General features: G+C 45.3%; 1 protein-coding gene across 4 annotated transcripts in view; it reads left to right on the forward strand.

Annotated features, from left to right (window-relative positions):
- Positions 1-27,003, forward strand: part of EXTL3 (exostosin like glycosyltransferase 3) — a 133,981-nt gene that overhangs the window by 74,470 nt on the left and 32,508 nt on the right. Inside the window, exons 1-3 of one of the 4 annotated variants that reach the window (XM_063610833.1) lie at positions 6,851-7,174; positions 19,072-19,165; positions 21,329-23,951. In XM_063610833.1, the coding sequence (XP_063466903.1) occupies positions 21,804-23,951 (2,148 nt within the window). In that variant the 5' untranslated portion in view covers positions 6,851-7,174; positions 19,072-19,165; positions 21,329-21,803. Of the gene's footprint in view, positions 1-6,850; positions 7,175-19,071; positions 19,166-19,537; positions 19,748-21,328; positions 23,952-27,003 lie in introns of those variants that run through there. The other 3 variants (XR_010113937.1, XM_063610831.1, XM_063610832.1) reach the window with 3 other exon arrangements.

The raw sequence follows: 27,003 nt of genomic DNA on the forward strand, positions 1-27,003 counted from the left end.
GGCTCTGAAATAACTACTTAGGGGCTGGGCGCAGTGGCTCACACCTGTAATCCCAGCACTTTGGTAGGCCAAAGCGGGCGAGTTGCCTGAGCTCCGGAGTTCGAGACCAGACTGGGCAACCTGGCGAAACCCCATCTCTACTAAAAATACAAAAAATTAGCTGGGCGTGGTGGCACATGCCTGTAATCCAGCTACTCGGGGGGCTGAAGCAGAATTTCTTGAACCCAGGAGGCAGAGGTTGCCAAAACTGAGCTGAGATCACGCCACTGCACTTCAGCCTGGGCGACAGAGTGAGACTCTGTCTCCAAATAAACAAACAAACAAAATAACTACTTACTTTCTTCCAGGGAAGAACATGTAGGGTCATGTTTGGTGGCCGGGGACAGAAACGTATTCATGTTAGTTTAAGTAAATGAGGATTTTTTTTTTTTTTTTTTTTTTTAAAGACGGAGTTTCGCTCGTCACTCAGGCTGCAGTGCAGTGGCGGCATCTCGGCTCACTGCAACCCCCGCCTCCTGGGTTCAAGTGATTCTCTGCCTTAGCCTCCCGAGTAGCTGGGATTACAGGCACCCACCACCAGGCCCGGCTAATTTTTGTATTTTTAGTAGAGATGGGGTTTCACCATGTTGGCCAGGCTGGTCTTGAACTCCTGACCTCGTGATACACCTGCCTCGGCCTTCTAAAGTGCTGGGATTATGAGGATTTTTTAAATAGTAAGGCTACATAAGCAATCACGTGGACACCCAGTGTCACCTGGGACATGTGGGTACCAGAGGTCAATGTCAACAGCCTCTGAGGCTTCTCCATCTCTGGTGGGTTTGTTTGTTTCCCTCTCTATGCTGACTCTATTTGCTTCTATTTTCTGCAGACCAGCTTTCTGGGCTTATCACTGTGCACATGCCCAGAAATTCTTTCTCCCAAATCTATGTAAATTAATAGATCAAGCACTCTCTCTGTCACGTGACTCAGTTCCCACAATTCCAGGTGAGAAGTCCAGTAGGCTGGGACCAGAGGAGAGGAGGTCATGCGGTAAATATAGTGGCTCCTTCCAAAGGTTCCAGTGTCTTATGTCTCTAAGAAGGGGGCATAATGGTGGTGGTGGTGGGGAGGAGGTGGGGAGTATGGGAATAATTGGCAACTCCAGGATAATCATGGTGCTGATGTTCAAGGGAGATTAAAGGTGTCTTTCTTTGAGTGCCAATTATTTATTTTTATTTTTTTAAGACATGGTCTCACTTTGTCACTCAGGCTGGAGTGCAGTGGTGTGATCACGGCTCACTGCAGCTTTGACCTCCTGGCTCAAGTGATCCTCCCACCTTACCCGCCTAAGTGTGCCACCATGCCAGGCTCTTAAAAAATTTTGTAGAGACAGGGTCTTCCTATGTTGCCCAGGCTGGTCAAACTCCTGGACTCAAGTGCTCCTCCCACATCGGCCTCCCAAAGTGCTGGGATTACAGGTGTGAGCCTACCACACAAGCCCAATTATTTATTTTTAAAAAACTTTTTATTGAAGGATGACATACATATAGAAAAGATGTATGAGAAGTGTAAGCGTGACACACTGAACACACCTGTGAACCCAGCACCCAGCTCAAGAAACAGCATTATCACTGCCCAGATGGCCCCTTTTGTTCCCCTTACTTAAGACTCCATAAAGGTGAATTAATTTTGCCTGTTTTTAATCTTTCTATCAATGGAATCATATACTGTACACATTTTTGTGTGTCTGGATGCTTTTGTTTAACATTGGGAGAGTCAGCAATATTGTGTATATTTGTAGAACACTCATTCTTATTGCTGTAAAGTATTCTGTGCATGCATTCACTATACATATACACTTTTTTTTTTTTTGAGATGGAGTCTCGCTGTTTTACCCAGGCTGGAGTGCAGTGGTGTGATCTCGGCTCACTGCAACCTTGGCCTCCCAGGTTCAAGCGATTCTCTTGCCTTGGCCTCCTGAGTAGCTGAGATTACAGGCATGTGCCTGGCTAATTTTTGTATTTTTAGTAGAGACGGGGTTTCACCATGTTGATCAGACTGGTCTCAAACTCCTGACCTCAAGTGATCTGCCTGCCTCAGCCTCCCAAAGTGCTGGGATTACAGGTATGAGCCATTGTGTGGTGTTATATTTTATATTTTGTTTATCTGGTCTACCTCTGATCGACATCTGGGTACTTTTCTGTTTTTGTGTAAATGGTGCTGCTGTGAGCTTTTGTTGATCACGTACACATTGCTGCTAACTACTTTTACCGCCAGTGGCTTATACTAGGTATAATGAATTATCTTCCATCATGTGTAACTGAATTGATGGTCACTCATGAGTACTTATGAATACTGTTATGCTTTTTTATCTGGTGACTTCTTTTTATGTGGTAACTTTCATGGTGTGAGGGCAGGGCCATGTTTTATACATTTTGCGTACATAATAGAACGTTGCATATATTTCTTGTTTTGTTTTTTTTTGAGACAGAGTCTCGCTCTGTCGCCCGGGCTGGAGTGCAGTGGCGCAATCTCGGCTCACTGCAAGCTCCGCCTCCCGGGTTCACGCCATTCTCCTGCCTCAGCCTCCGAGTAGCTGGGACTACAGGCGCCCGCCACCGCGCCCGGCTAATTTTTTGTATTTTTTAGTAGAGACGGGGTTTCACCGTGGTCTCGATCTCCTGACCTCGTGATCCGCCCGCCTCGGCCTCCCAAAGTGCTGGGATTACAAGCGTGAGCCACCGCGCCCGGCCTAGAACGTTGCATATATTTCTATAGATGCTCAACTATTTGCTGATTGAACGAATGAACAAACAAATGAATGGTGTGTGCCTCCCTCTTTTTTGGGAACAAGCTCTATTTACAGGTGAGGCCCCCAACTGTGATGTTTGGACCAGGATGACCTGCTGCTTGGCCAAAGCTGATTGATTAAAGGGGTGGACACGTGACCCAAGCTGGGCCAATGTTGTCTCTCTTATGGGAGTTTACAATTTGGAGCTGAAATGACAGTGGATGCTGCTGATGCTCGGTCCTTGTGATTGTGCTCCAGACAGAAGACCCACAGGCTCCTGCTGCTGCGTACCAAAGGTTCAATGCATCCTGCTTTTCCTAATTTCTGGAGTGGATAAATATCTACACACTTTGGGGGGCTGGGTGCAGTGGCTGATGCCTGTAATCCCAGCACTTTGGGAGGCTGAGGTGGGCAGATTGCCTGAGCTCAGGAGTTCAAGATCAGCCCGGGCAACATGGTGAAACCCCATCTCTACTACAGATAAATTAGCCGGGAATGGTGGTGTATGCTTGTATTCCCAGCTACTCAGGAGGCTAACGCACGAGAACTGCTTGAACCCAGAAGGCAGAGGTTGCAGTGAGCCAAAATCACGCCACTGCACTCCAGCCTGGGTGACAGAGCCAGACTCTGTCTCCAAAAACAAAACAAAAAATCTACATACATGACTGTTAAACAACAATGCAAAACTATTTTGGATTCAGTTTCAAAATACAAAGTAGAGATAAAAAGTGCCGTAAAAGGTCAAAATATGGAGAGATTAGTGAAGACTCACTTCATTGTGCATACTGTTGCCTTGGCTTCCTTCTTGAGGACAGCTGCTGTGAATGTGACCATATTTGCCAAGCCAGGATTTCAGTGTTAAGGGATGGACCAGGAGAGGAGTTATGGGGATTTGGGAATGACAGTGGGATGTAGGTGTGAAACTGTAGAGGATCAATGGTAGAGATCCTACAAGTAAAGCCTTTAAGTCTTGGAAACTGATTGAATGTGAAGGTAAAGAGAGAAGTCGAAGATGATGCCAGGTTTTGTTTCTGGGTTAGGAAAGATAAAGGTAACTATTTTAAACAAGGGCATTTGAGGAGTGCAAAGTGGGAAGGGATAAAGATGAGTTCAGTTTGGGATATATTAAATTTAAGGTCCTGGTGAGATAGCCAGATGAGCTCACGAGTTAGGAAGATTTGGAGTCCCGTGTCCTTTGCTCCATGCTGTGTGGTGTTGGACACCTTATTTAGCTTCTTGAAGTCTTAGCTCCCTATCTGGCAGCTGATAACCTCCCCGTAAGGATTAAAGTGAGACAGTGAATAAAAGGGTTTAGCTTATTGCCTGGCAATTATGTATCATAAAGTATATATTAATAGGGTGTGAAGGCCCCACGTGGTGGCTCACGCCTGTATCCTAGCACTCTGGGAGGCCAAGACAGGCTGATTGCTTAAGCTCAGGAATTTGAGACCAGCCTGGTCAACATGGTTGAAACGCCATCTCTACAAAAAAACAAAACAAAAATTAGGCCGGGCGTGGTGGCTCATGCCTGTAATCCCAGCACTTTGGGAGGCGGGTGGATCACTTGAGGTCAGGAGTTCGAGACCAGCCTGGCCAACATGGTGAAACCCTGTCTCTACTAAAAATGCAAAAATTAGCTGGGCACGGTAGTGCATGCCTGTAATCCCAGTTACTCGGGAGGGTGGGGCAGGAGAATCACTTGAACCCAGGAGGCAGAGTTTGCAGAGAGTCGAGATCATGCCACTGCACTCCAGCCTGGGCAAAAAGAGTGAGACTCCATCTCAAAACAAAAACAAAAAACAAAAATTAGGCACAGTGGCAGGGATCTATGGTCCCAGTTATTCCAGAGGCTGAGGCGGGAGGAACACCTGAGCCCAGGGACACTGGGGCTGCAGTGAGCCGTGATCGCACTACTACACTCCAGTGTGGGCGACAGAGCAAGACCCTGTCTCCAAAAAATAAATAAAAATAGGATGATGATGATGATGTGAGAGTGTCCAGAGTGCTACTGGGCAGCAGGGCCCCAAGCTCTGCTGTAAAGGACCAGCTTGCAGGTGGAGATGATGCAGGGAAATTGGTTGAAATTAGCAAGAAGAGAGTGTGAGGAAGAAAAAAGAAAGTAGCCCCATATCGTTGGCAGAGAACACAAGGTAGGAGAAGGAACAGGAGCTAGAGGAGACTGAGAGAGGGGAGCAGCAGAGTGCAGGCTCACAAGATCAAAGCGGATGGGGGCTCAGCAGCAGGTGAATATCCCTGTTCTTCCTAAAGCTTCATAATCTTTTTGTTGTTGTTGTTCCCTAGATGGAGACTTGCTCTGTTTCCCAGGCTGGAGTGCAGTGGCGCGATCTAGGCTCCCTGCAACCTCTGCCTCCCGGGTTCAAGTGATTCTCCTGCCTCAGCCTCCCGAGTAGCTGGGATTATAGGCACGTGCCACCACGCCCAGCTAATTTTTGTATTTTTGGTAGAGACAAGGTTTTGCCATGTTGGCCAGGCTGGTCTCGAACTGCTGACCTCGTGATCCACCTGCCTTGGCCTCCCAAAATGCTGGGATTATAGGCATGAGTCACCGCGCCTGGCCAGCAAGTAAGTCAAAGTTAAGGGCAGCAATGTGTTAAGTTACTCCAACGTAAAAGACTGAGTCCAACAGGTAGCAGGTACCTGCACGTCCTCTCTCGCCAGTGTGGAGATGAACCAAGGCCTGGTAGTTCTTCCCTGTCTTCTGTGGTGTCTCCTCCCACATTGCCAAGCCCCTGCCTGCTGAGGCCGCGTACTTTGGAGGGGAGCCAAGTAGAGGAACTGTTAAAAAAAAAAATTATGATACCCAGGCAACACTCACTCCATTTTCATTTCCTGCAATGCTTCTGATTTTTAAACTTTGCCTCCTCCTGTCTTGACTTCAACAAATTGTTAACAGTAAGGGTTGCATATGTACACATATGATGGCGGTAAGACTTGGAAAGCATTTGTTTATAGTAATCAAGAGGAAAGGAGAGGAAAAGTGAATAGGAGAGGCGAGAGCAAGAGAAAGAGGATAGGAAAAGGAGGATCCGAGTCGGGACTAGTTTGGGGGTGGAGAGATGAAGAGTGTGCTCTAGGAAACAGGTTGCTATGGGTTTTTAAAGGTTTGTTTTGCAAACGTTATCCTTAGCTCAAGCTGTCCCCCGTGGGCATCAGTCTTCAGCATTTTCTCAGCCTCCTTGCTGGAGCACTGGGCCTGGGCTCCGGCAGGAAGGGCGAGTGGATAAGGTCGGCAGCTGCGAGCCTGTCTCTGTGGTGCAGTTCTTCTTAAGGCAGCCGACCACCCAAGCGCAGGGCCAGGAGCCAGCTCTACCCGGCTTCTCCAGGTCCTGTGTGTTTGGGGTTCCCAGGCGAGGAAACCCTGGAGTAGAAGCCCTGTGTTCTGGGTATTAAAAACATTTAAAAAAAAAAAATGCGTTAAGACAAATTTGATCGTAGCTCATACTGCAGTTACAGGTTTTAAAAGCTGGTTTCTAAGTTAAGCAGGTGACCAGGTAGGGTGCCTGCTCCCACCCCCATCCGCTGTTCCATTTTCCAAGGGGTCTCGTCCTGACTTCGCAAGTGTGGAAACACACAGTCACGTGTTCCTTGGGACTGTGGAAAACGTGCACTTTGGGGCTCACAGGGGCTGGCATTTCAGCATTGACACGGTGTTCTTCTTTCCTGTCTTGTTTTGGTGATCATCCCACACGACTAGATTAACCTGTTGTTTTTGCAAAGCCCCAGGATTTTCCTAAGCGTCCAAGCCGTCCGGCCTTGTCTTTGTTAGGAAAAGTCAAAGGGCTTCAAAACTGCAGGCAGTTGCCGTGCACGGCGCCCGTCCTTGGAGGCCTTTTCTCTGAGGATGGAGTTTTAGATTCAGGGATTTATGACTTGACTTTCCCGGGGCCGGCGCCCCTGCGGAAGCGGCGGTGGCTCGGGAGTCAGACCCGGTTCCCGCGCCGCCGGGAGCATCCTCCCCGCCATCCGCGGTCGGGTCTTCTCGACAGGGCCCGGCGGCCTTTGCAGGACGCGGGTGGCGGGGCTCCGAAGGCGGCCGGCGCGCCCCCCGCGCCTCCCACAATCCCCGGCGCCCGGCCCCGCGCCCCTGACCCGGGTGTCACCGCGGCGCTGCGGGAGGCCTCGGCGGTCTTCGGACGCGGTCGGGAAAGTGGCGAGCGCGCGCCCGCGTCCGCGCCCCCGCTCGCGAACGCCGGCTTCGGCCATTTCCGGCGCGGCGCCCTTCGGCAAGTTCCGCAGTTGCCTGTCGGAAATGGCTGCCGGCCGGCAGGGGGAGCGGCGGATCAGGCGCGGCCTGGAAGGCGGGCGGCCGGCAGCCAGAGCGGCTTCTGGGACGCCGACTTTTGCGCAGGCAGCGGCAGCGGCGGGTCCCTGAGCTGGAAGCCGGTAGGACTGCTGGCCGCGCGTGAGCCCGAGGAGCGGGGGCCGCACCCGGAAGGGCTCATGGGAGGGTGCCGGGGCTGGCCCCGAGCGCTGGGGACGCGGCGGGAGGGACCGGGTCCGCCGTGCCCTGGGGAGGCTGCTGCCCGGCGGCGGGAGGCGTGCAGCCTCCGAGCGGAGTAGGCCTGCCCGGTGGCTCAGGGGCCCGGGGAGAGGCCGCCAAGCCCTCGGCCGGCAGCGGGGAGGGCTAACGGGTCCCTGGGTTAGGGCACCCCCTCCCCGTCCCCACACGCCCTCTCTCGCCCCAGTTTGGGCTGCTCGGGACCCGCCTCCACCAAAAAGGACGCTCGGCTGCAGCTGTTGAGTTTCCCCTGCTCCCTGAAGCCGTCCACCCTCTGTGGCCCGCGGCGTTTCTCCTGCTGCTGGCCCGGAGCATCTTCTGTCGGCAGAGGCGCAGCGCAGGATTACCCCCACCCCTTCCCGTGCACACCTTCCCACATCTGCCCCCCGCTTCTACACGCAGTCGCCTGCTGCCCTCCCCGCTGGCTCTTTTTGCCGGGCTCGCCTCCTTTCAGGAGCCACAGTCAGAGGAGCCGCTTCCTGTCCGAGGGTCCAGGTGCTGCAGGACCCTGGCTCCCAGGCCCAGCTCCCCTAGAGCCGGCCTCGCGCTGCACGGGCTGGACCGGACTGGGCTGCGCGGGGCGTGTGTGCGCGGCGGAGCTCCGAGCCCAGCGACGGGGACAGCACCTATTCCGAGCCCCTCGGAGGCGAGCCAGGGCTGCCCGGCTGCTAATGGGTGCTGCTTTCTCTTCCCCACATCGAGCAAGAGCTTCGGCTCCTTTTATTAATCAAATCTGTGTGGCTCTCAGAAGACTTAAATTTTGTGGATTTTGCCCCTCCCCCGCCATCCGCATCACCCCACCCCCGCCCTTCCCCGCAACCTGGATTGTTTTTCTTCCCTTTTTAAAAACTCTAAAAGCTTGATCAAGTCCTCTTGGTTCGACTCCTTTGGTGGAGGAGGAAGCGCAGAACACCACCACATGTCCATTTTTTCCCCCATATGTGATTTACTTGAGTCGTCTTTAGCATTTCTTGTCACTTTGTCCTATTCTTTGACCAATTTAGGTAGCTTCATTTTTACTGGCCGAGCTCCCCGTGCTTTCTTTTGTTTTTAAAGGCTTTGCGTGTTGCAGCCATGCAGACTCTGCAGTTTTCTGTATTTTGTTCGGCAGTGAGTCCTGCATTCTGATACAGTGACTATCGCTGTGACCTGTGTGCTGGGATAGTAACCGCGGGGCACAGAGTCTGGAGCGAAGCGAAGCCTTCTCAGCTACTTGCTGTTTAGCAGAGGGACTTTGAAATATTTTGTGATGAAAGAAAAACCGTTTTCTTAAACTGTTATTTGATGTGTTAAAAATACCTTATCCTGTGGGAATTTCCCATTCGTTTGCCTGTGGGGAGCCGGAGGAATCATAAGAACTCACGAGCATGAGAGAATCTAACCTAAGTGCTTTCTAGAAGAGTCAGAATTGTGGCTCTTCAGACTTCAGGAAACGTGCTTAATATCCAGAGATGTGAGGGGCATACCTACCTAAAAAATGATTGACAGGCGTACGTCTGTATCCCTCCACTTCTCGCTTTTCTAGTGGGGGAAAACCCTGTTAATACTTGGTGTGTAGTTGGGATCTTTCAGTGATTAGGCCTCAGAGTTTTGACCTCGGAGTAAAAAGATTTTAAGTGGACAGTTTGGAGAGAAGTAAGTCAGGGGCCAGGCTGAGCATGGGAAATGTATTTCTAGGAGAAAGGGCAAGTCCAGAGGGTGGTTTGAAGCCAGCAGAAGAATGTCTTAGACTAGAGAGAGACCGATTGTTTTCTGCAGGGCCCTAGGCCCGCTGTGGATTGGAGGGTTATGGGGGATGAGGGGCTGCAGGAGTGATGCGGGGTCCCTGTCTCAGTTGAGACTGGTGGTCTTCTGGAGGAGGGTGGGAGGGATTCCCTCATGTAGACTCAGGTGTTAGGAGAAAAATGAAGGTCCCATCAGACCTACTCTTGGTAAAGGTTCGAGCGCCTTTGTATGTTACTCTGGAGTGAGGCAAGGAATATGAAACCAGGACCTTTCATAACGTCCTAAAACTGCCTACTCCATTCGCTGGTTATTAAGTTTAGCTCAGAAAACTTCTATTAACATATTTCTATTTTATTTTTGTTACCTCATTTTGGCAACTATCATTTCGAAGACTTTCAATGATAGGGCAGCTGACTAAGAGGGAAGAAAGGATTTTTCACGTTTGGAGGTTTCATGGAAATAGCATAGCCCAGGCAGAGAGAGTTTGTGAGCTCAAGAGGGACAGAGAGGTGGGCTCACCTGTAAGCTTCATCTTTTCTTTTCTTGCCTGAACCAGTTGCACAGTCCTTTTAAATTTTCAATCATTCAGACCTCTTGGGTGATGTTACTAGGGAGAAGAGAAGCAGGGTTTAAAAAACCTGTGATCTTGAAAAATAGAAGAGGAATGTGGAGACTCATTACTAACATACTTCCCTCTCCCACGCTTAGGCCATAAAGTGCAGTGTAGGACACTACTCACATGCACCCAAATGACCCATTAAAAGTCTAGAAGTGGAGCCATAGGAAGATGAACTGTAGAATCTGTTGGGAGAGTGAAAGCATCATATACATAATATATAAGAATGCCTACTGTATGCAGCCATACAAACGGAATCCATAACCGAATGAGCAAAGCTGTATTCCAGTGAAAATTCATCTACAAAAGCAGGCAGCTGCCGCTTGCGGGTGCCTGACTTAGAGTGCCACCCCTCACACAAATGCCTTTCCTTTGGTATATTCCTTCATTTGGCTGTGTCCAATACCTTTTAGACTGGTCAATAATATTAATGGTTAACGTCCTGGATGTTTGCTTTTTTGACCATTTTCCCTTTCAAACCTCTTTTCCAACTTGCTTTTAAATGTTTTTTCAGCAATTTTGACCTACTCTTTCCAGCATGGCTTCTTTTCTTTTTCTTTTTTTGTTTTGTTTTGTTTTGTTTTGTTTTGAGATGGCGTCTTGCTCTTTTCGCCCAGGCTAGAGTGCAATGGCATGATCTCAGGTGACTGCAAACTTCCGCCTCCCAGGTTCAAGTAATTCTCCTGCCTCAACCTCCCAAGTAGCTGGCATTACAAGTGTGTGCCACCACACCTGGCTAATTTTGTATTTTCAGTAGAGATGGGGTTTCACCAACTTGGCCAGGCTGGTCTTGAACTTCCACCCACCTTGGCCTCACAAAGTGCTGGGATATAGGCGTGAGCCGCCGCATCCAGCTTCCTTTGTTTCTGAAATAGAGCTGTAAAATATAAAAGCACAGTGGCTTCGAATGGAGAAAATAGTTGATGGGACCCCAAATTATTAATGGAGTCTGTGGAAAATTAAGGGGGTCTTTAAAGGAAAGTCTTGTGCTTGAAATCTTGGAGGTGAAACGAGAAGGAGGTCTTGGGAATGGCCTTGCTGCCTTGAGTAGATAGGGTGGTGAAATTTTCCCCGCAGTAAAACATGTTTTTGTGCTTCCTGGGAGCAAGGCAATTGTCAGTGAGGGCCTAGAGTCTAAAAGGATCTTTGAGGTCATCTGGTCTAACCCCTTAATTTATGAGTTAACAAAGGACAAGGAGCTTATGAGTCAAGAATGAGGAATTGGGAAGTTAGGGGACCTGATGAATAAGAAAGATGGTAATGATGATGGGATGGTAAAGCATCTCAAGCTGAATTCACCCACAAAGGGTGAAGGAGGATGCCCGAGTCATAAGCTGATTTAAGGCTGGGCACGGTGGCTCACACCTGTAATCCCAGCACTTTGGGAGGCGGAGGTGAGAGGATCACCTTGAGTCCAGGAGTTCAAGACCAGCTTGAGCAACATTATAGTAAGACCCTGTCTCTTAAAAAAAGAAAAAACCCTGATTTATGTATGGCTTAGCAAACTTGCTTGACTTTCTTTATCTCATTCAGGGAGGCCCAGGGCACTAACGATATCAATTGTATGCCTCCACAGCATAAAATAAAAATCATGTGTGTTTGAGAAGCGGAAACCGTTAGAGAGATTAGTTTATACTCTAGGCACTTGCATACTAAGTTGACTGTTCTGAGAGTAAGTTAACAAAATCCATCTGAAGACCTTATTTAAAAACCTTGTTTCTACATCTCTACCCAGCCCTTATGAAAATGATGCATCTCATTTTAGGAGGGAGAGTGAGAAAGATAGGAAGAATGCAGAAATCACCTATAATTTCACAATCTAGAAGTGCCTCTGTTGGTGTTTTTGCTTCTGTTTGTTTTTCTACTCAGAAATATACACATATGCATTTTAAACATGTTATACTGCATATATGGCTTGGAATCTGTATTTTTCTGGTTAACATTATATTGTGAACATGTTTTCATTTAAAACCATTGAAAACCTTCCTAATGATATCATAGTCATATCAGTGACAGTCACACTTTGTTTAACCTTGCTCCTAGTCTTGGACATTTATATATTTTATATACATGATAAAGAATAATGAGGTGATTGCATCTTTATATACATATCTTGCTCACCTAAAATATATTCCTAGAAAGTGAAATTGCTGAATTAGAGATAAGAAAATTTTGAAGGTTTTTTTTCTTACAAATGGCAGATTACTTTTTAGTTTACCTTTCTACTAACACAAGAGTACCTGCCACATTGTAGCAGGCAGCATAGTTCAGAGTTGTACTGTACTTTAATCACTTTATTTTAATGTTTTAGTATGAACATTTTGGAAGTTAAATCTTTTTTCTCACTCATGATTCTTTAAGAATAATTTCTGGGATAGAATTATAGGGAAAGAATATAGACACAGTTTCAGTGTTTTTATTACTGCCAAATTGTGCTCCAGAAAGGTGTGCCAGTTTGCAATCCCAGCAGCCAAGTGTGAGAATGTTTACCCTGGATCCTGCTTAGCACCAGATATTATAATTTTACAATTCTTTGATTTATTAGTGGAAAATATCACAGTATCTTGTTTGAAATATGTATTTCTTTGATTGCTAGGAAGGTTAAACATATAAACATGTTTATCACTTGAACCCTTTTTTGTGTAACTTTTTGTTTATATCCGTTGACCACTGTTGATTGCCTTCTTTTAATTCTGTCATATTGCGCAGGCTTCCCCGTTTTTAATCAAATTTAAGCTTTTTTTTTCCTTCTGAATACTTAGAATCCTTTGATTCTTATATAGTTGAACCTGTTGAACATTTCTGGATTTTACTTTTGCTTGGATTCCTGGAAAAGTGGCTGTACTTGAGATGAAATTACATGTATGTTTTCCTTTTCTTGTTATGGTTCATTTATTATAATTAACTCTTGAATCCATCTGGAACTTATTTTTGGATTTGGTTTGTCATACAGTAATCTGACTTTATTTTTTTTTCCAAATAGATGTGTCACCTTATTTATTGAGAAATGTAATGAGGTGTTCTTTAAAAAGATTGCAACAAGGTAATATTTTTAATTACAAAAGTAACATGTAATGATTGTAAAGTGAATTAAGACAAAATGAATCCTCTAAGTAAACAAATGGTAGATAAGCAAGAAGCAGTATACAGGGCTGTAGGTCATACAGACCTGGATTTGTAACTTGGTTGCTGTATTGCCTTGAACAAGTTTCCTATCCTCAATTATACACCACTGCTTCATCGGTGAAGTGGAAATGACAGTACTCCCATGTGGCTGATGAAATGAGATAATATGTGTGAAGTGTGTTATCTAGAGTACTGTGCCTGGCACACTGTAAATGTAAATCAGTAGCAATTATGAAAAAGCCCTCTCCTCCCCATCTTCCAAGGGTGTGTAATGCATTGTAGTGTGGACTTTCTGCATTAGCTAAGGGATAGTGCTGTTTGTCTTCCTTAGCTGTCTACATTGATTCAGCTGCCATCAATCTGAATCTCCATTACTATCAATTCTTCATTAGACCAGTAGTTTTGGAGTTGGGGTCGTGTGCTCTGCATTAAAATCACCTGGGAACTTTGTCAAACTGCAGGAGTTTGGCCCCCACACCTAGGAATTCTGATTTAGTTAATGTAGCACGCCCCGGTTTGTTATTTGAAAAAATTCTTAAGTGGTGAATCTGATTTTTACACATAATTAAACTGACTGGTAAGACAATACGATTTGGATTTGTGGGACATTAGCAAACTGGTGGGAAGGGAAGCAGATAAGGCAATGGCATACTTTTCAAACTGAGGACTTATCCTGGGAGTTGAGACTTCTGGGCTCAGGTTTGTTGCCAAGTAAACAGATGACTTGGGGTAATCAACGGCCTCATTTTCCTTGTTAATATCTATATATTCAGCAGCGGAAGGAATGCTCACCACTTATTGATGAGTTCCTTTTGTATTTTGTGATTTGTCTGCTAGTGGCATTTGTGGAACACCTCGGGATTTAGAAATCTGCTCTTAAGCCCAAAGAATAAATTGTTTTCCCTTTCAAACAGCCCTGTAATAAGGGTGGCTCAAACTCTGGTTCTCTGGTTGCATCATAATCTTCACTCTCCAGTCAGTAGGCCAAGGCACAACCAGTTTTTCACACTTCATTTTGCTTTTTAATTGCTGAGGATGTTCTGTTTCCCTTTTTTCATCCAGGCTAAGTTATACAGTAAGAAACCACTGTGGTCGTTGGATTGTGAAAAACATAGGGCCTTGATCTCCTGTAACTTGGGAAGTGTCTACATGTAGTTCTTACAGCTTACTCTTTATCTACAATTAGCTTCCCTAGGAAGTGCCTTTTTTTTTTTTTTTTTTTTAAACAGAACACAAATCAGTGATAGCGTTGGGCAATGTGTTTTAGTGCTTATTAACATACTTCCTGACTTCACGAACTAGGTACTGTCTTGCCTTGACAGGCTGTTTGTCATGCCTGTAGTTAGGAAATCAGGAAATGATGTTTTTTTGGGTTGTTAGTACTTAAAAACAAAGCAGTCCTCTGAAATACTGCTTTCAGCGACCTCACTGAAATGGTTTCCTGTGGAGAACTCCCTTTACCTAACTGGAAGGGCTCCTGGTGGTGGCAGCAATGGCAGCAGCCTGCAGACAGCTCTGTAGAACCCACACCTGGGTTGTCATGGAGTTCTGCCGCTTGTGGGCCCATTTTGACCTAAATGAAAAAGAGAAAATAGTACTACAAGCACAGATATACAGGTGGGCCTTGTTCTGAGTCTGCTATTCTCTTTAGCAGGTAAATACTTTGAATATAGTGTTGGCTTTGGGTTTTAGAGGAATATTATGTGTGTCAATTGTAATTATTATTCATGGTTACAGTGGAGTAGCAGTGATATGGAGAATGTAAAAATGATGCACATGATAGGCATGTGTGTGTGCCTGCTGGCACTGTTCCTTGAATTAATATAGACAGTGTAACATAATTAAGGCATTGAAGGTATGAGCCTTACAGTCAGCTTGCTTTGGTTCGAATTCAAGTTTTACCACGTAACATGGGTGACCCATGGCTCATTAGCCTCTGTGCTTTGGTTTCCTTGTGTACAGAACAGGAACTTCACGGGATTGCTGTGAGGATTAAGTGAGTGCGTTGAGGAATATGTGGTAATAGGTTTAACCTGGCATACAGCAAGCATTCAATACCTGTTAGCTATTATCATAATTATTGAAGGTATTAGAGGCCGTTGAAGGTTTCATTGGGAACATCTGGAAAGCGTCTAGCATCTCTCTCTCTCTCTCTCTCTCTCTCTCTCTCTCTCTCTGTTTCTCGCTCTGTTCTCTCTCCATACTTCCACGTGGAAGGCATAATAGCCAGATGGAGCAGCGACTCCCTTCTTCCCCGTCGCGCCTCCTGTCCCTCCTGTCTCTCCGGGTGAGTGTTTTAGTGTAGTTTAACTTTTTTTCTTTTGGAGCTGCATTGTAGTCTGATAATTTTCTGCGTATAAAAAAATTATACAGTTTTATTAAAAGATGCAGAAGAAGACCTAAATAGAGACATATCCCAGATCCGCGATGGGAAGTTTCAATATCAGTGTTTTAGTTTTTCAAGGAGAAAAGTCGAGTCCGTAGGATGGTTGTTATATCAACAAACTCCTGAAAGCAAGGCCGTGAGTAATGTTCCTGCAGATAATCGCAGTTTGCTGTTGTGATAAGGGATGTGAGAGGAGGAGGGCCCTGGTACGTGGAGGTGGAGGGGCGAGAAGGTGAAGGGGAACACCAGCACATGCACAGTTCTGGATTGGAACTCTGAGCTCTTCTCAGCCCACCTCTCAGACTCTCGAATGGAGTGATTACATTACAGGTTTCCAGGACTACAGCTTGGTTCAGCCCTCCAGTGAGTAGCTAGCAGATGGAGACTTCTACTTTGCATTTGTCAGCAAAAATGTCTGATTAGGGAAAAGAGTAAAAGGTAGAATGCTGGCCACAATCTGAATGATAAATCTCTGTATACAACTATTTTAATTTTTTTTCCCCTGGGAGAAGACACTGTCATGATCCTGTTCTAGTCATAGAAGATGTGCTGCTTGCTGCCATTGGACCTTTGAGTTGTAGATGTCTGTGTTGCTGACCACTGGAAAAAGGATATCAGGAGGGAGGTGAAGATGGGAAAAGTAAATTTGAGAGTCAGCCAATCAGGGGGCTAACCGAAGCTCATTGGTAAGCTCTGGGAGGTGAAGGCAGAGAAGAGGTTGAGGACAAGCCTGCAGGAACAGCTACATTTGGGGAGTGGTGAAAAGGGGTCAGAGAAAGAGAACTAGGAGAGGACATGGGCAGGAAGTGTAAAATGCAGACCGACCTAATATGAGGTGCACAGCATGGGTGAGAATGCAAGACACTTTGATAGGAGAAATGAAGGTGTAAGTGGGAGAATTTTTATGCTTCTGGATAGGATTAACTATATTAAAATACTTAAGACTTCCCTACTTAAATGCAATATAATGGGATTCTTTTTATATATCGCTGAATTTTATCCCTAATATTGTGTTAAGTATTTTTGTGCCTGTATTCATGAGAGATTTTTTTTGTAGTTTTCTTTTTTTTTTTTTTTTTGTTTTTGAGGCAAGGTCTTGCTCTGTCATCCAGGTGTGATCTCACCTCCCACCTCAGCCTCTAGTAGCTGGGACCGTGCCTGGCTAATTTAAATTTTTTTTTTTTTTTTGGTAGAGATGGGGGTCTCACTGTGTTGCCAGGACTGGTCTCAAGTCATCCTCTCCCCTCAGCCTTCCGGAGTGCTGGGATTACAGGCATGAGCCGCAGCGCCTGGCTTGTGGTGTTCTTTATTTTGGTACTGTCTTTGTCTGGCTTTAGTCAGGGCAATGCAAGGTTTATAAAATGAACTGGGAAGTGTTCCTTCCTCTGGAAGAGACAGTGTAGAATAGGTGTTTTTTTTTTTTTTTTTAAATGTTCAGTAGAATTCTTCAGTGAAACCATCTGGGACTGGAGATTTCTTTTTTGGGATTTTCAAAAGTATGAAGTCAGTTTACTTAATAGTTATAAAACTAATTCAGATTATTCCCTATTGGATGAGTTGTGGTACTTTGTGTTTTCCAAGGAGTTGGTCTGTTTCACTGAAGTGTGTAGAGTTGCTTGTAGCCTGCAGAGACTGTGGTGATAGCCCCTGTTTCATTCCTGCTTTTGGACATTTGTGTCTTTTCCCTTTTTTCTTTATCATTCTTGTAGGTTTTTCAAACCAGTGACAAACCTCTCTGTTTTCTTGCTTTTTCTCTTCTGCTTTTCTGTTTTCGATTTCGTTGATTTCTGCTCTGTAGGTTTGTTTTGTTTTTTTCTGGGTTCTTGAAGGAGGAGCATAGGTTATTGATTCGAGACTTTTCTTCAATGCAAGAATTTATGCATAAATTTTCCTCTTAGCACTGTTTTAGCCATGTTCCCTTTTTTTTTCTTCCATCTATAATATCTTACTTAATTTGTGCAATAACCCTGGCGGTAGGTAGAGATTTTCAGCCTCACTTTACAAAGGAGGAAATGAGCTCAGGGAGATTATATAACATTCCCAAATTCTCAAGGCTAAGCTGCATCCTGAGCCAGGTAGTCTAGCTGCAGGTCCATATGGCCATCCAGCTGCCTCCTGGCTCTGAAGTTCTCTCTCTCCAGTGTATAATGTATTGAATACGATATATTATTTGTTAATGGATTCATTAACATTATGTTGAGAGCCATGGGGAACACTTTCAGTAAGAAGTAGGAGGCCTAGGTCCCAGCAAAGCAGAAAGGGAGGATGAGTCAGGGAAGTAGATGGAACACTAAAAAAGCACAGCTTCATGGAAGTCCAGGGGAGAATTGAGAGTTTGTAGGATGAGGAAGTGATCAGTGATACGATTCATTTATTTAACAAATATTTATAGAGTGTTTACAGTGTGCTGGACACTGGGCTGGGTGCTGGACACTGGGCTGGGTGCTGGCCACACAGCAGTGATCCAAGCACAAAGTGTTCCTTCCCTTGAGGATTAGGCTTTGGTGGGGAAGGGAGGGAATTAATAAATTAAAAGATACTAGGAAGTAAATCAGTGGGTCGGTGCCAGAGAGCATCAGGGGGTAAGAAAGGCAACTTTAAATGGAAATGCCAGGAAAGTTGAGGCCTGAAGGATGAGAAAGAGTCTGCCAGGCAGAAGCCTGGGGAAGAACATTTCAGACAAAACAGGCATAAAGTTTTGAGAGCGAGAAGCTTGGCACAGTCGAGGAGGTAAGTGGAGGCCAGTGTGGCTGAAGCTGAGAGGGCAAGGGGAAGAGCGATGGTAACTGAGATGGGTCTGGGGGGCCCGGCAGTACAGTGGGCAGCCTTGAAAATATTGAGAGGGGAGGCGTGGTCTGACTCACGTTTCAAGATGGTTCTGGTTGCTGTGTATGGAGTGCATTGTAGGGGCAGGAATGGAGGCCAGCTGGCAAGTTAAGCATGAAATGCTGTGGTAGGTGACTGAGAATGAATTAGACATGTACATTGTATATAGAATAAAAAAAATCTGAAGGTTGCTCCTTATCATTGTTTCAGTGACATTTATTTCTAGAGGCTGATATGTTTATTGTCATTTTCCAGAGAATGACAGAAGAGATTCTGAGGGTATCCTTTTTCTTTTGTGCTTGAAGTAATTTAATTAGCTGTTTAGGAAGGAATGCTCATGCTATTGGACATGGATGATGCATTTGCCTGGCTCCAGTAAAAGAGATGGGAATTTAGTGGGGATGCATTCTTTTGAATCATTGTTGAATTACTGGTTTCTGTGAGAACATTTGTTTCTACTCTCAGCTCTGCTTATATGTAAGTTGGTAGCACTAGAAATATTAGACTTAAGTATAGTCAGTCTCCAAATGACTTTTTAATAACCTCTGTTTAGACTCTGTATGTGGTATCTTTTTGAATTTTTGGTGTGAAAAATGTCAAACCTAGACAAAAGCAGAGAGCCTGATATAATAAGCCCCCATGGGTACCCATCATTCAGTGTCCACAGCAGTCAGCTCACGGCCGATCTTGGGTTCGTTTCTACCTGCAAACATTCCCCGCCACCCTCATCCTGTTTATTTTGAAGCAAATTCCAGGTATATCATTTCATCTGTAAATATCTCAGTATATACTTTCAACAAGTAAGGACTTTTCCATATTTTAGTGTTTGGTTTTATTCCCCCTTAAATAGGTAGCGTCTGTCTGGACGGTTTGCCTGCGAGAGTCCCCGTGTATACCTCTTGTCCCAGTGTATTTATTAATAGTCTCCCTTTCCACTTCAAAGAGTCTCTGTTTGGACAGTAAATTATTTGGTGACCTCATATACATAAGAGAAATCTTTTCATAGGGGACAGTAAATAGGTTCTTTAATAGCACTTTCAGTATTGAGTATTTTTCTAATAGTATGTCACTGTTCTATTTTTGTTGTTTTTTTTTTTAATCAGGAGAGCAAGCCCTGGAGGTTCACTCTTTCAAGAAGTCGTGTGCTGAGGTGTAATGCTACACAAGTCAGAGGAAGGAAGGGTCCTGAAACACATGGTGAGGAAGGAATGAGTCAGCTGGATTGCTGTGATTACGCCTTCTTTTCTTTTTCTTCCATTCTGTTGTTTCTTTGTTACAATTTGGTCATAAGTGCAAAGAAGATTCATTTGAAAGGAAGAGATTTAAACATATGAATCACAAGGATAATGTAAATTTGAGCATTTGATCAGCTGCTAATTATCTAAGTTTAGATTATCCAAATACTTAAACCTTTTAGTAATATTATCATCAACTTTAGGTCTGATGTCTTGTCAGGTGTTCTTTCTAATGGACAAAGTGACTCAGACCATCATTTCCCTCCTCTCATTCTTTGCTGTTAGCCAATTCTAATATCCTCTTTTCTTTCTTTTTTTTTTTTTTTGAGATGGTGTTTCACTCTTGTTGCCCGGGCTGGAGTGCAATGATGCGATCTCGGCTTACTGCAACCTCCGCCTCCCGACTTCAGGCGATTCTCCTCCCTCAGCCTCCTGAGTAGCTGGGATTACAGCTGCGTGCCACCACACCCAGCTAATTTTGTATTTTTAGTAGAGATGGGGTTTTGCCACATTGGCCAGGCTGGTCTCAAACTCCTGACCTCAGGTGATCCACTTGCCTCGGCCTCTCAAAGTGCTGGGATTATAGGCGTGAGCCACCATGCCTGGCCTAATATCCCCTTTTCTTTAGAAATTGTTATTATAATTTATTGACAGATTAAAATTTAATATCAAATGTTACGATGAAATCAAATGTTACTTGAAAAAATGTTAGAATGTTTAAAGAAATCTTTATTCTGAAAAAGACTATTACACCTTTAATAGTTAAACATTGGTATGAAAAATTTCAAACCTAGACAAAAGCAGAGAGCCTGATATAATAAGCCCCCATGGGTACCCATCACTCAGTGTCAACAGCAGTCAGCTCACGGCTGATCTTGGGTTCGTTTCTACCTGCAAACATTCCCTGCCACCCTCATCCTGTTTATTGGATGGGGGTGGAAGCTAGAGAAAGTGGTTGTGCCTCTGTGAAGTCCTACTCATTTTATGCTACGTGTACCTTTGTGTGTTTATATCTTATCTCTTAGGGTAAGGGAAGTTCCATGAGGTCAAGGATTATACATCCTAGACTCTCCCACAGTTGTACTTAGCATGTCTTAGCCCTGTTAAGAGTATGGTGAATATTTTTTGGAAGAATTAAAAAAAGAAACGGGGAATATTCCCTGGCATAGAATATTGTGATTTGCTTCTAGCTGAGAATATTGTGATTTGCTTCTAGCTGTGTTGAGTTTGAGGGAAAGCAAGTGGCAAGCCTCTGTAGCCAGTGACAGTGAAGCTTGGTGAGAGAGCAGGGCTGGGAGTGTTGCTGAGGGACTGAGTCGCTACAAGCGTCCTCCCATCCACTGCACTTTGTATCACAGCAACGTGGTGCATTGCCGTCTCCGTGCACCTATCTCCATTTTAGAAGGTTAGGAAACCAAGGTCTGATAGCAAATCTGTCAGCAAAGAAGGAGAACGAATGCCTCTCATTTCTAAGTATAGTGTTCTTTCTAAAAGAGCAAGTTACTATTTATATTTTAAGAAAGAGCACATGATGTCTGCTAATGGAAGATAAATGAGAAGCAAACTGGGAAATACATTCTGTCTCAGGATTACTGCATCTACTACTGGATAAAGATCAAAAGAGTTCTCTTCAACCCTTTCAACTCTACATGGAACAAATTGAGCTTTTAAGAGTTTTTTTGTAAAGTATTTCCAAAGAAGACTTACAGGTTAGGAGTAAACATAAACTACCCAGGTTGGCTAGGAAGGTATTTCTCTTCATCTAAAGATGATGCCCAGGTGTAGAACAGGATAAGAAAAGACCGTGGACATCTTTGTCCCATGAATTTAGTTGGTCGTCGTGTTATAGGGCTGTAATGCCGCTCTAGATCCAGTTAAATAAGAAGTGGGGAGGGGTTGTAAACTGCAGCTTTTTGGGGCACTTATCCATTTATTACCCCAAGTAAAATACCCATACCAAACAGCAAACAGCATCTCTGCATTGTCATTATAATGTTCTTTGAGACACAACCAGCGTTCTAGCCATTGTTCCATCTAAGATTTAAGCATTTTCTAGAAATGTATGGTGGCAGGGGTGTTGAACGTAAACTTCTTCAAGACTGACATGGTTCTCTTTCTTTTGCAGGCCTGACTGTTGGCAAAGGCATCGTAAGAAGCTGGCATTTATTTCTGTTATAACCCATTACTGTATAACTGTGAATAGACACTATGCATATTTGTTGGTCAGCAAAACCAAGAAACAAGAGCTATGGCAGTTGAAAAAGTCTGTCTGATTCCAGGGTGTTTTTCCTGGGTTTCATCATCAGGTACCTCCTCCCTTTCATCTCAGCAAGAATGTGGCACCTTTTACCGTTTGATAAAGATTAAGGACATGTTCTTTGGTCAACAGCCAGAACTTAAAATCTGCTGGAATAGGGTCAGAGACCATTTCAGCTGCAGCTGAGGAAAATGAAATTTTCATTTTATTTGGTGCCTTGTCCAGGGAGCACACCTACTCTTCCGGAAACGTGTCAGTGAAACAGAGATCGTTTTGTGGAATAGCAACCCATGGTTATGGCGAGTGACCCGACGTGATCTGGGGGGCAGGCTGCAGAGGACTCATGACAGGCTATACCATGCTGCGGAATGGGGGCGCGGGGAATGGAGGTCAGACCTGCATGCTGCGCTGGTCCAACCGCATCCGCCTCACGTGGCTCAGCTTCATGCTCTTTGTCATCCTGGTCTTCTTCCCGCTCATCGCCCACTATTACCTCACCACTCTGGATGAGGCTGATGAGGCAGGCAAGCGGATTTTTGGCCCCCGGGTGGGGAACGAGCTGTGCGAGGTGAAGCACGTACTGGATCTGTGCCGCATCCGGGAGTCGGTGAGTGAAGAGCTCCTGCAGCTGGAGGCCAAGCGCCAAGAGCTGAACAGCGAGATCGCCAAGCTGAATCTGAAGATCGAAGCCTGTAAGAAGAGCATTGAGAATGCCAAGCAGGACCTGCTCCAGCTCAAGAATGTCATCAGCCAGACTGAGCATTCCTACAAGGAGCTCATGGCCCAGAACCAGCCCAAGCTGTCCCTGCCCATCCGACTGCTCCCAGAGAAGGACGATGCTGGCCTCCCTCCCCCAAAGGCCACTCGGGGCTGCCGGCTGCACAACTGCTTTGATTATTCTCGTTGCCCTCTCACCTCTGGCTTCCCAGTCTACGTCTATGACAGTGACCAGTTTGTCTTTGGCAGCTACCTGGATCCCTTGGTCAAGCAGGCTTTTCAGGCGACAGCACGAGCTAACATTTATGTTACAGAAAATGCAGACATTGCCTGCCTTTACGTGATACTAGTGGGAGAGATGCAGGAGCCGGTGGTGCTGCGGCCTGCTGAGCTGGAGAAGCAGTTGTATTCCCTGCCACACTGGCGGACAGATGGACACAACCATGTCATCATCAATCTGTCACGTAAGTCAGATACACAGAACCTCCTATATAACGTCAGTACTGGCCGTGCCATGGTGGCCCAGTCCACCTTCTATGCTGTCCAGTACAGACCTGGCTTTGACTTGGTCGTATCACCGCTGGTCCATGCCATGTCTGAGCCCAACTTCATGGAAATCCCACCACAGGTGCCGGTGAAGCGGAAATATCTCTTCACCTTCCAGGGCGAGAAGATTGAGTCTCTGAGGTCTAGCCTTCAGGAGGCCCGCTCCTTTGAAGAGGAAATGGAGGGCGACCCTCCCGCCGACTACGATGACCGGATCATTGCCACCCTGAAGGCGGTGCAGGACAGCAAGCTGGATCAGGTCCTGGTGGAATTCACCTGCAAAAACCAGCCCAAACTCAGCCTGCCGACTGAGTGGGCGCTGTGTGGGGAGCGGGAGGACCGCTTGGAATTGCTGAAGCTGTCCACCTTCGCCCTCATCATTACCCCCGGGGACCCTCGCTTGGTTATTTCCTCTGGGTGTGCAACACGGCTCTTCGAAGCCCTGGAAGTCGGTGCCGTCCCGGTGGTGCTGGGGGAGCAGGTCCAGCTTCCGTACCAGGACATGCTGCAGTGGAACGAGGCAGCCCTGGTGGTGCCCAAGCCTCGTGTTACCGAGGTTCATTTCCTGCTCAGAAGCCTCTCCGATAGTGACCTCCTGGCTATGAGGCGGCAAGGCCGCTTTCTCTGGGAGACTTATTTCTCCACTGCTGACAGCATTTTTAATACCGTGCTGGCTATGATTAGGACTCGCATCCAGATCCCAGCCGCTCCCATCCGGGAAGAGGCGGCAGCTGAGATCCCCCACCGTTCAGGCAAGGCGGCTGGAACCGACCCCAACATGGCTGACAACGGGGACCTGGACCTGGGGCCAGTGGAGACGGAGCCGCCCTACGCCTCACCTAGATACCTCCGCAATTTCACTCTGACTGTCACTGACTTTTACCGCAGCTGGAACTGTGCTCCAGGGCCTTTCCATCTTTTCCCTCACACTCCCTTTGACCCTGTGTTGCCCTCAGAGGCCAAATTCTTGGGCTCAGGGACTGGCTTTCGGCCTATTGGTGGTGGAGCTGGGGGTTCTGGCAAGGAGTTTCAGGCAGCGCTTGGAGGCAATGTTCCCCGAGAGCAGTTCACGGTGGTGATGTTGACTTATGAGCGGGAGGAAGTGCTTATGAACTCTTTAGAGAGGCTGAATGGCCTCCCTTACCTGAACAAGGTCGTGGTGGTGTGGAATTCTCCCAAGCTGCCATCAGAGGACCTTCTGTGGCCTGACATTGGCGTCCCCATCATGGTAATAGAGAAACGAATAGTTCGTTTTGGTGCATGAAATAGTATTTCACTCTTAATCCCTTTTCCAACTTCCTTCACTTTAGCAATCATAACTTCTAGCAGAGGAGAATACATGCATACTCATGAAAAACCTATATAGATTCCTTTCTTCCCAAAGGGTTTGCTTGCTGCCTTTTCAAGCCTTGGTAGTTCTGTTGCTGTTACTCACTTCCTAAATCGAGGATCCCCAAAACTGAAACTGATTGTATATTCAATATACAAAACCTTGTCGGTTATCCCATAGACTTCTTCCATGTCATAACAAGATGATGATGATAATGATAAGCTACCATTTAGGAAGCACTTAGCCTCTAGGCACTATAATAAGCATTTTGTGACATCATTATCACTGTTTCTTCAGCTTATTCATATGGGAGCTGAAGCTTAGGTTAATGAATTTGCCCAAGATCATGGTGAGTAATGGAGAAGCTGAGCTGTAGTATGTCTGATTCCAGAAGTGGCAGCTTTAGTCACCTCCCAAAGGGTTTAGGAAGGCCTGTGTCATTTTCCAGGTATTCATAGAAGTCTTTTGGAAGACTGGAGTTGGGGTTTGATATTTTGGAGTTGGAGAACCAACTCCAATTGAACCTTCCAGGGTGTCTTGTAGGTTCTTTCTCATTCTTTACTCCATCTCATGGTTAGGTGCTGTATTTTACGGGAAAAATAATAGCTAAATATGCAGGACAGGGCTTTAGTTCTGAGGAGTTTATCCACCTTCAGAAGAGAGATGGTGACCATGTCTCTTAAATGTGCAGCCTTAGAGCAGGTCTTAAGCAGACTGCCAACTACTTAACCTGCTGCATATGTAGTGACTTCCCGGCAAAAGGTAGCAAAAGGTCTGATGGGCTGCACATTGCTAGAAGTCTAGGTTTTTAAAAAATGTATTTCACTGGGAAGCCAATTCATTTGAATTATTTTTCTAAGCAGCAGCATGGTGTAATAAGTATGAGATTTGGAGTGATACAGACCTGGGATTAAGTAGTCATTTTGTGATCTTTGATAATTAGCTTTTTTGATCTCAGCATTAAAGAGGAATCCAAGATACGACAACTAAGGATTCTAGAAAGGTGCTCACTTATTTGATTCCTTCTTACCCCTTAATGTTAAAGGAGATGGAAGCCAGTATGTTTGTCTTGCCTATGCTCTGGGCAGCTTTAACTGATTTCACTCATAAAGGCTTCTTGTATCCTCTCTACATCATTTCTGTTTGTGTCATAGTTGTTACTGCCTACTTCCTTCTGTGCAAAGTACCTCTTTGCTTGAAATTTTTTCTTACTGCTGCTAATCTTTTTTATTTAATTGAATTTATAATCAGAAGCTATTCAAAGACTGTAGGGTTATAAATCCTTTTTATCCTAGTTTATTTTCTATATTAAGTTTTGTAAATAGGGAATTTTTTTAATAGACTTCTCAAAGTTCACTTTTTTCTTTCTGTTACAACTTTATGTGATTGAAATTAAGAAAGCATTTGCTCTGTGAAAGATAGATGCTCCTCAAATAGTAGAATAATAGAGCAGCCATTGTTTTCCATTTTTCTTGAGTTTTCTTTGATTGATAGGGATCACACCAGTTAAGTTGACTGAAATTCATCGAGAACTTACCAGAATGAATCCTTTTTAAAAAACTCTGGTGGGAAATAAGTAGTCCTGACTATTGGGCAGCCCATCGCAATAATATCTAATTGGAAAATGCCAGAAACTTTACAGGTAGGCCATTCTAAACAGCTTTCTCATATTAGCAATACAAGTTTTTTTTTCTGGTCCTTTTAAAAAAGAGGAAGTAGCTTCAGATGGAGAATTTCACTCCATCCTGTAAATATTCTGGTTGTGCTTTCTATCTAGGAGAGGCAGGTGTTCTGGGCAGCAGTTGAAGTTGCTGACATCTTGGATGTACCCAGCTATCAGAGCTAGAAAGAGACTGGTAGCTCTCTCTGCTATAGAAAAATGGCACTACTGTGATACACCTCGGAGTGGGTTTTCTGTCTAGATGTAGATATAGCCAATTCAATATGCTAAGTTTAATTTTTATAAATTTAGCACCAAGGTTGTTCCCAGGCATCAGTGAATCTACCCAGGAACCTCTGTGCCGTTTCAGAAAGTGCTGGGCAATACGGGCTCCTCTTATGCTTAGGTTCCCACTAAGCAACAGGCATAAGTGCTGGATGTTTGTGGGCTGTGAAGTCTTTTGAGCCCCAGCTATTTTAGGTGGAGAAGGACTGTCTTAGGGGTGCCCCACAGGACTTATATGTTAAAATTCCTCATTCTTCTAAATAATTATTTGCACAAAAAGATCTAGCTTAGAGTGAAGGTGATCTTTATTGCCACCACCCTTGACCACTCCTGATTCAAATGCTCTGTGTAAAGAGAACTTCAGCACAGATGGGATGGTGGCAGGGCAAGGAGACAGGAATTGCAGAGAGATGGGAGAAGTGCCACCAGTTGAAGTGGGTCTCCCGTTGAATGGGGTAGGACTACCAAATGGGCAATGGTGGGTGTCTGCTCTCTCCCTTCTTCTTGTGTATTTTGTAAACACATGGATCAGGTCCCTTAGCTCCTGGAGCATAACAACAAAGATATCTGATGAAAGCCAACTAGAGAGTATTATTATGCCAAGGGATTTGAGGTCTAGCCTTTTGAAAAACTCTCCACTATGTTGGGGACCACCACTTTCATGGCACCTGAAAGATGTTCCACTGTTTCTAGGCCTCTGTTGTTTCTGAGGATATATCAGTGGTTTTCAAATTTTTGTTTCCTTGTATGTAAGGTGTGGTTTTCTCTGGCTACTTTTGAAATTTTTTTTTTGTATTTGGTTTTCAGCAGTTTGACTGTGGTATGCCTTAGCATGGTTTTCTTAGATTTTTATTCTCAAAAGTGTTGATATTTTTGTTTTAGTAGGTGGTTAGCTGTATTGACTCAGACTGAAAGCCCTGTCTCGTGAATGGCCACTCTCATGTTGAGTTCTTTTATATGTAGCTGCTCTGCTTACAGCCTGCACCAAGCATGCATGGCTTAGGG

This window comes from Symphalangus syndactylus, chromosome 10, assembly GCF_028878055.3.
Source record: "Symphalangus syndactylus isolate Jambi chromosome 10, NHGRI_mSymSyn1-v2.1_pri, whole genome shotgun sequence".
Taxonomy (NCBI): domain Eukaryota; kingdom Metazoa; phylum Chordata; class Mammalia; order Primates; family Hylobatidae; genus Symphalangus; species Symphalangus syndactylus.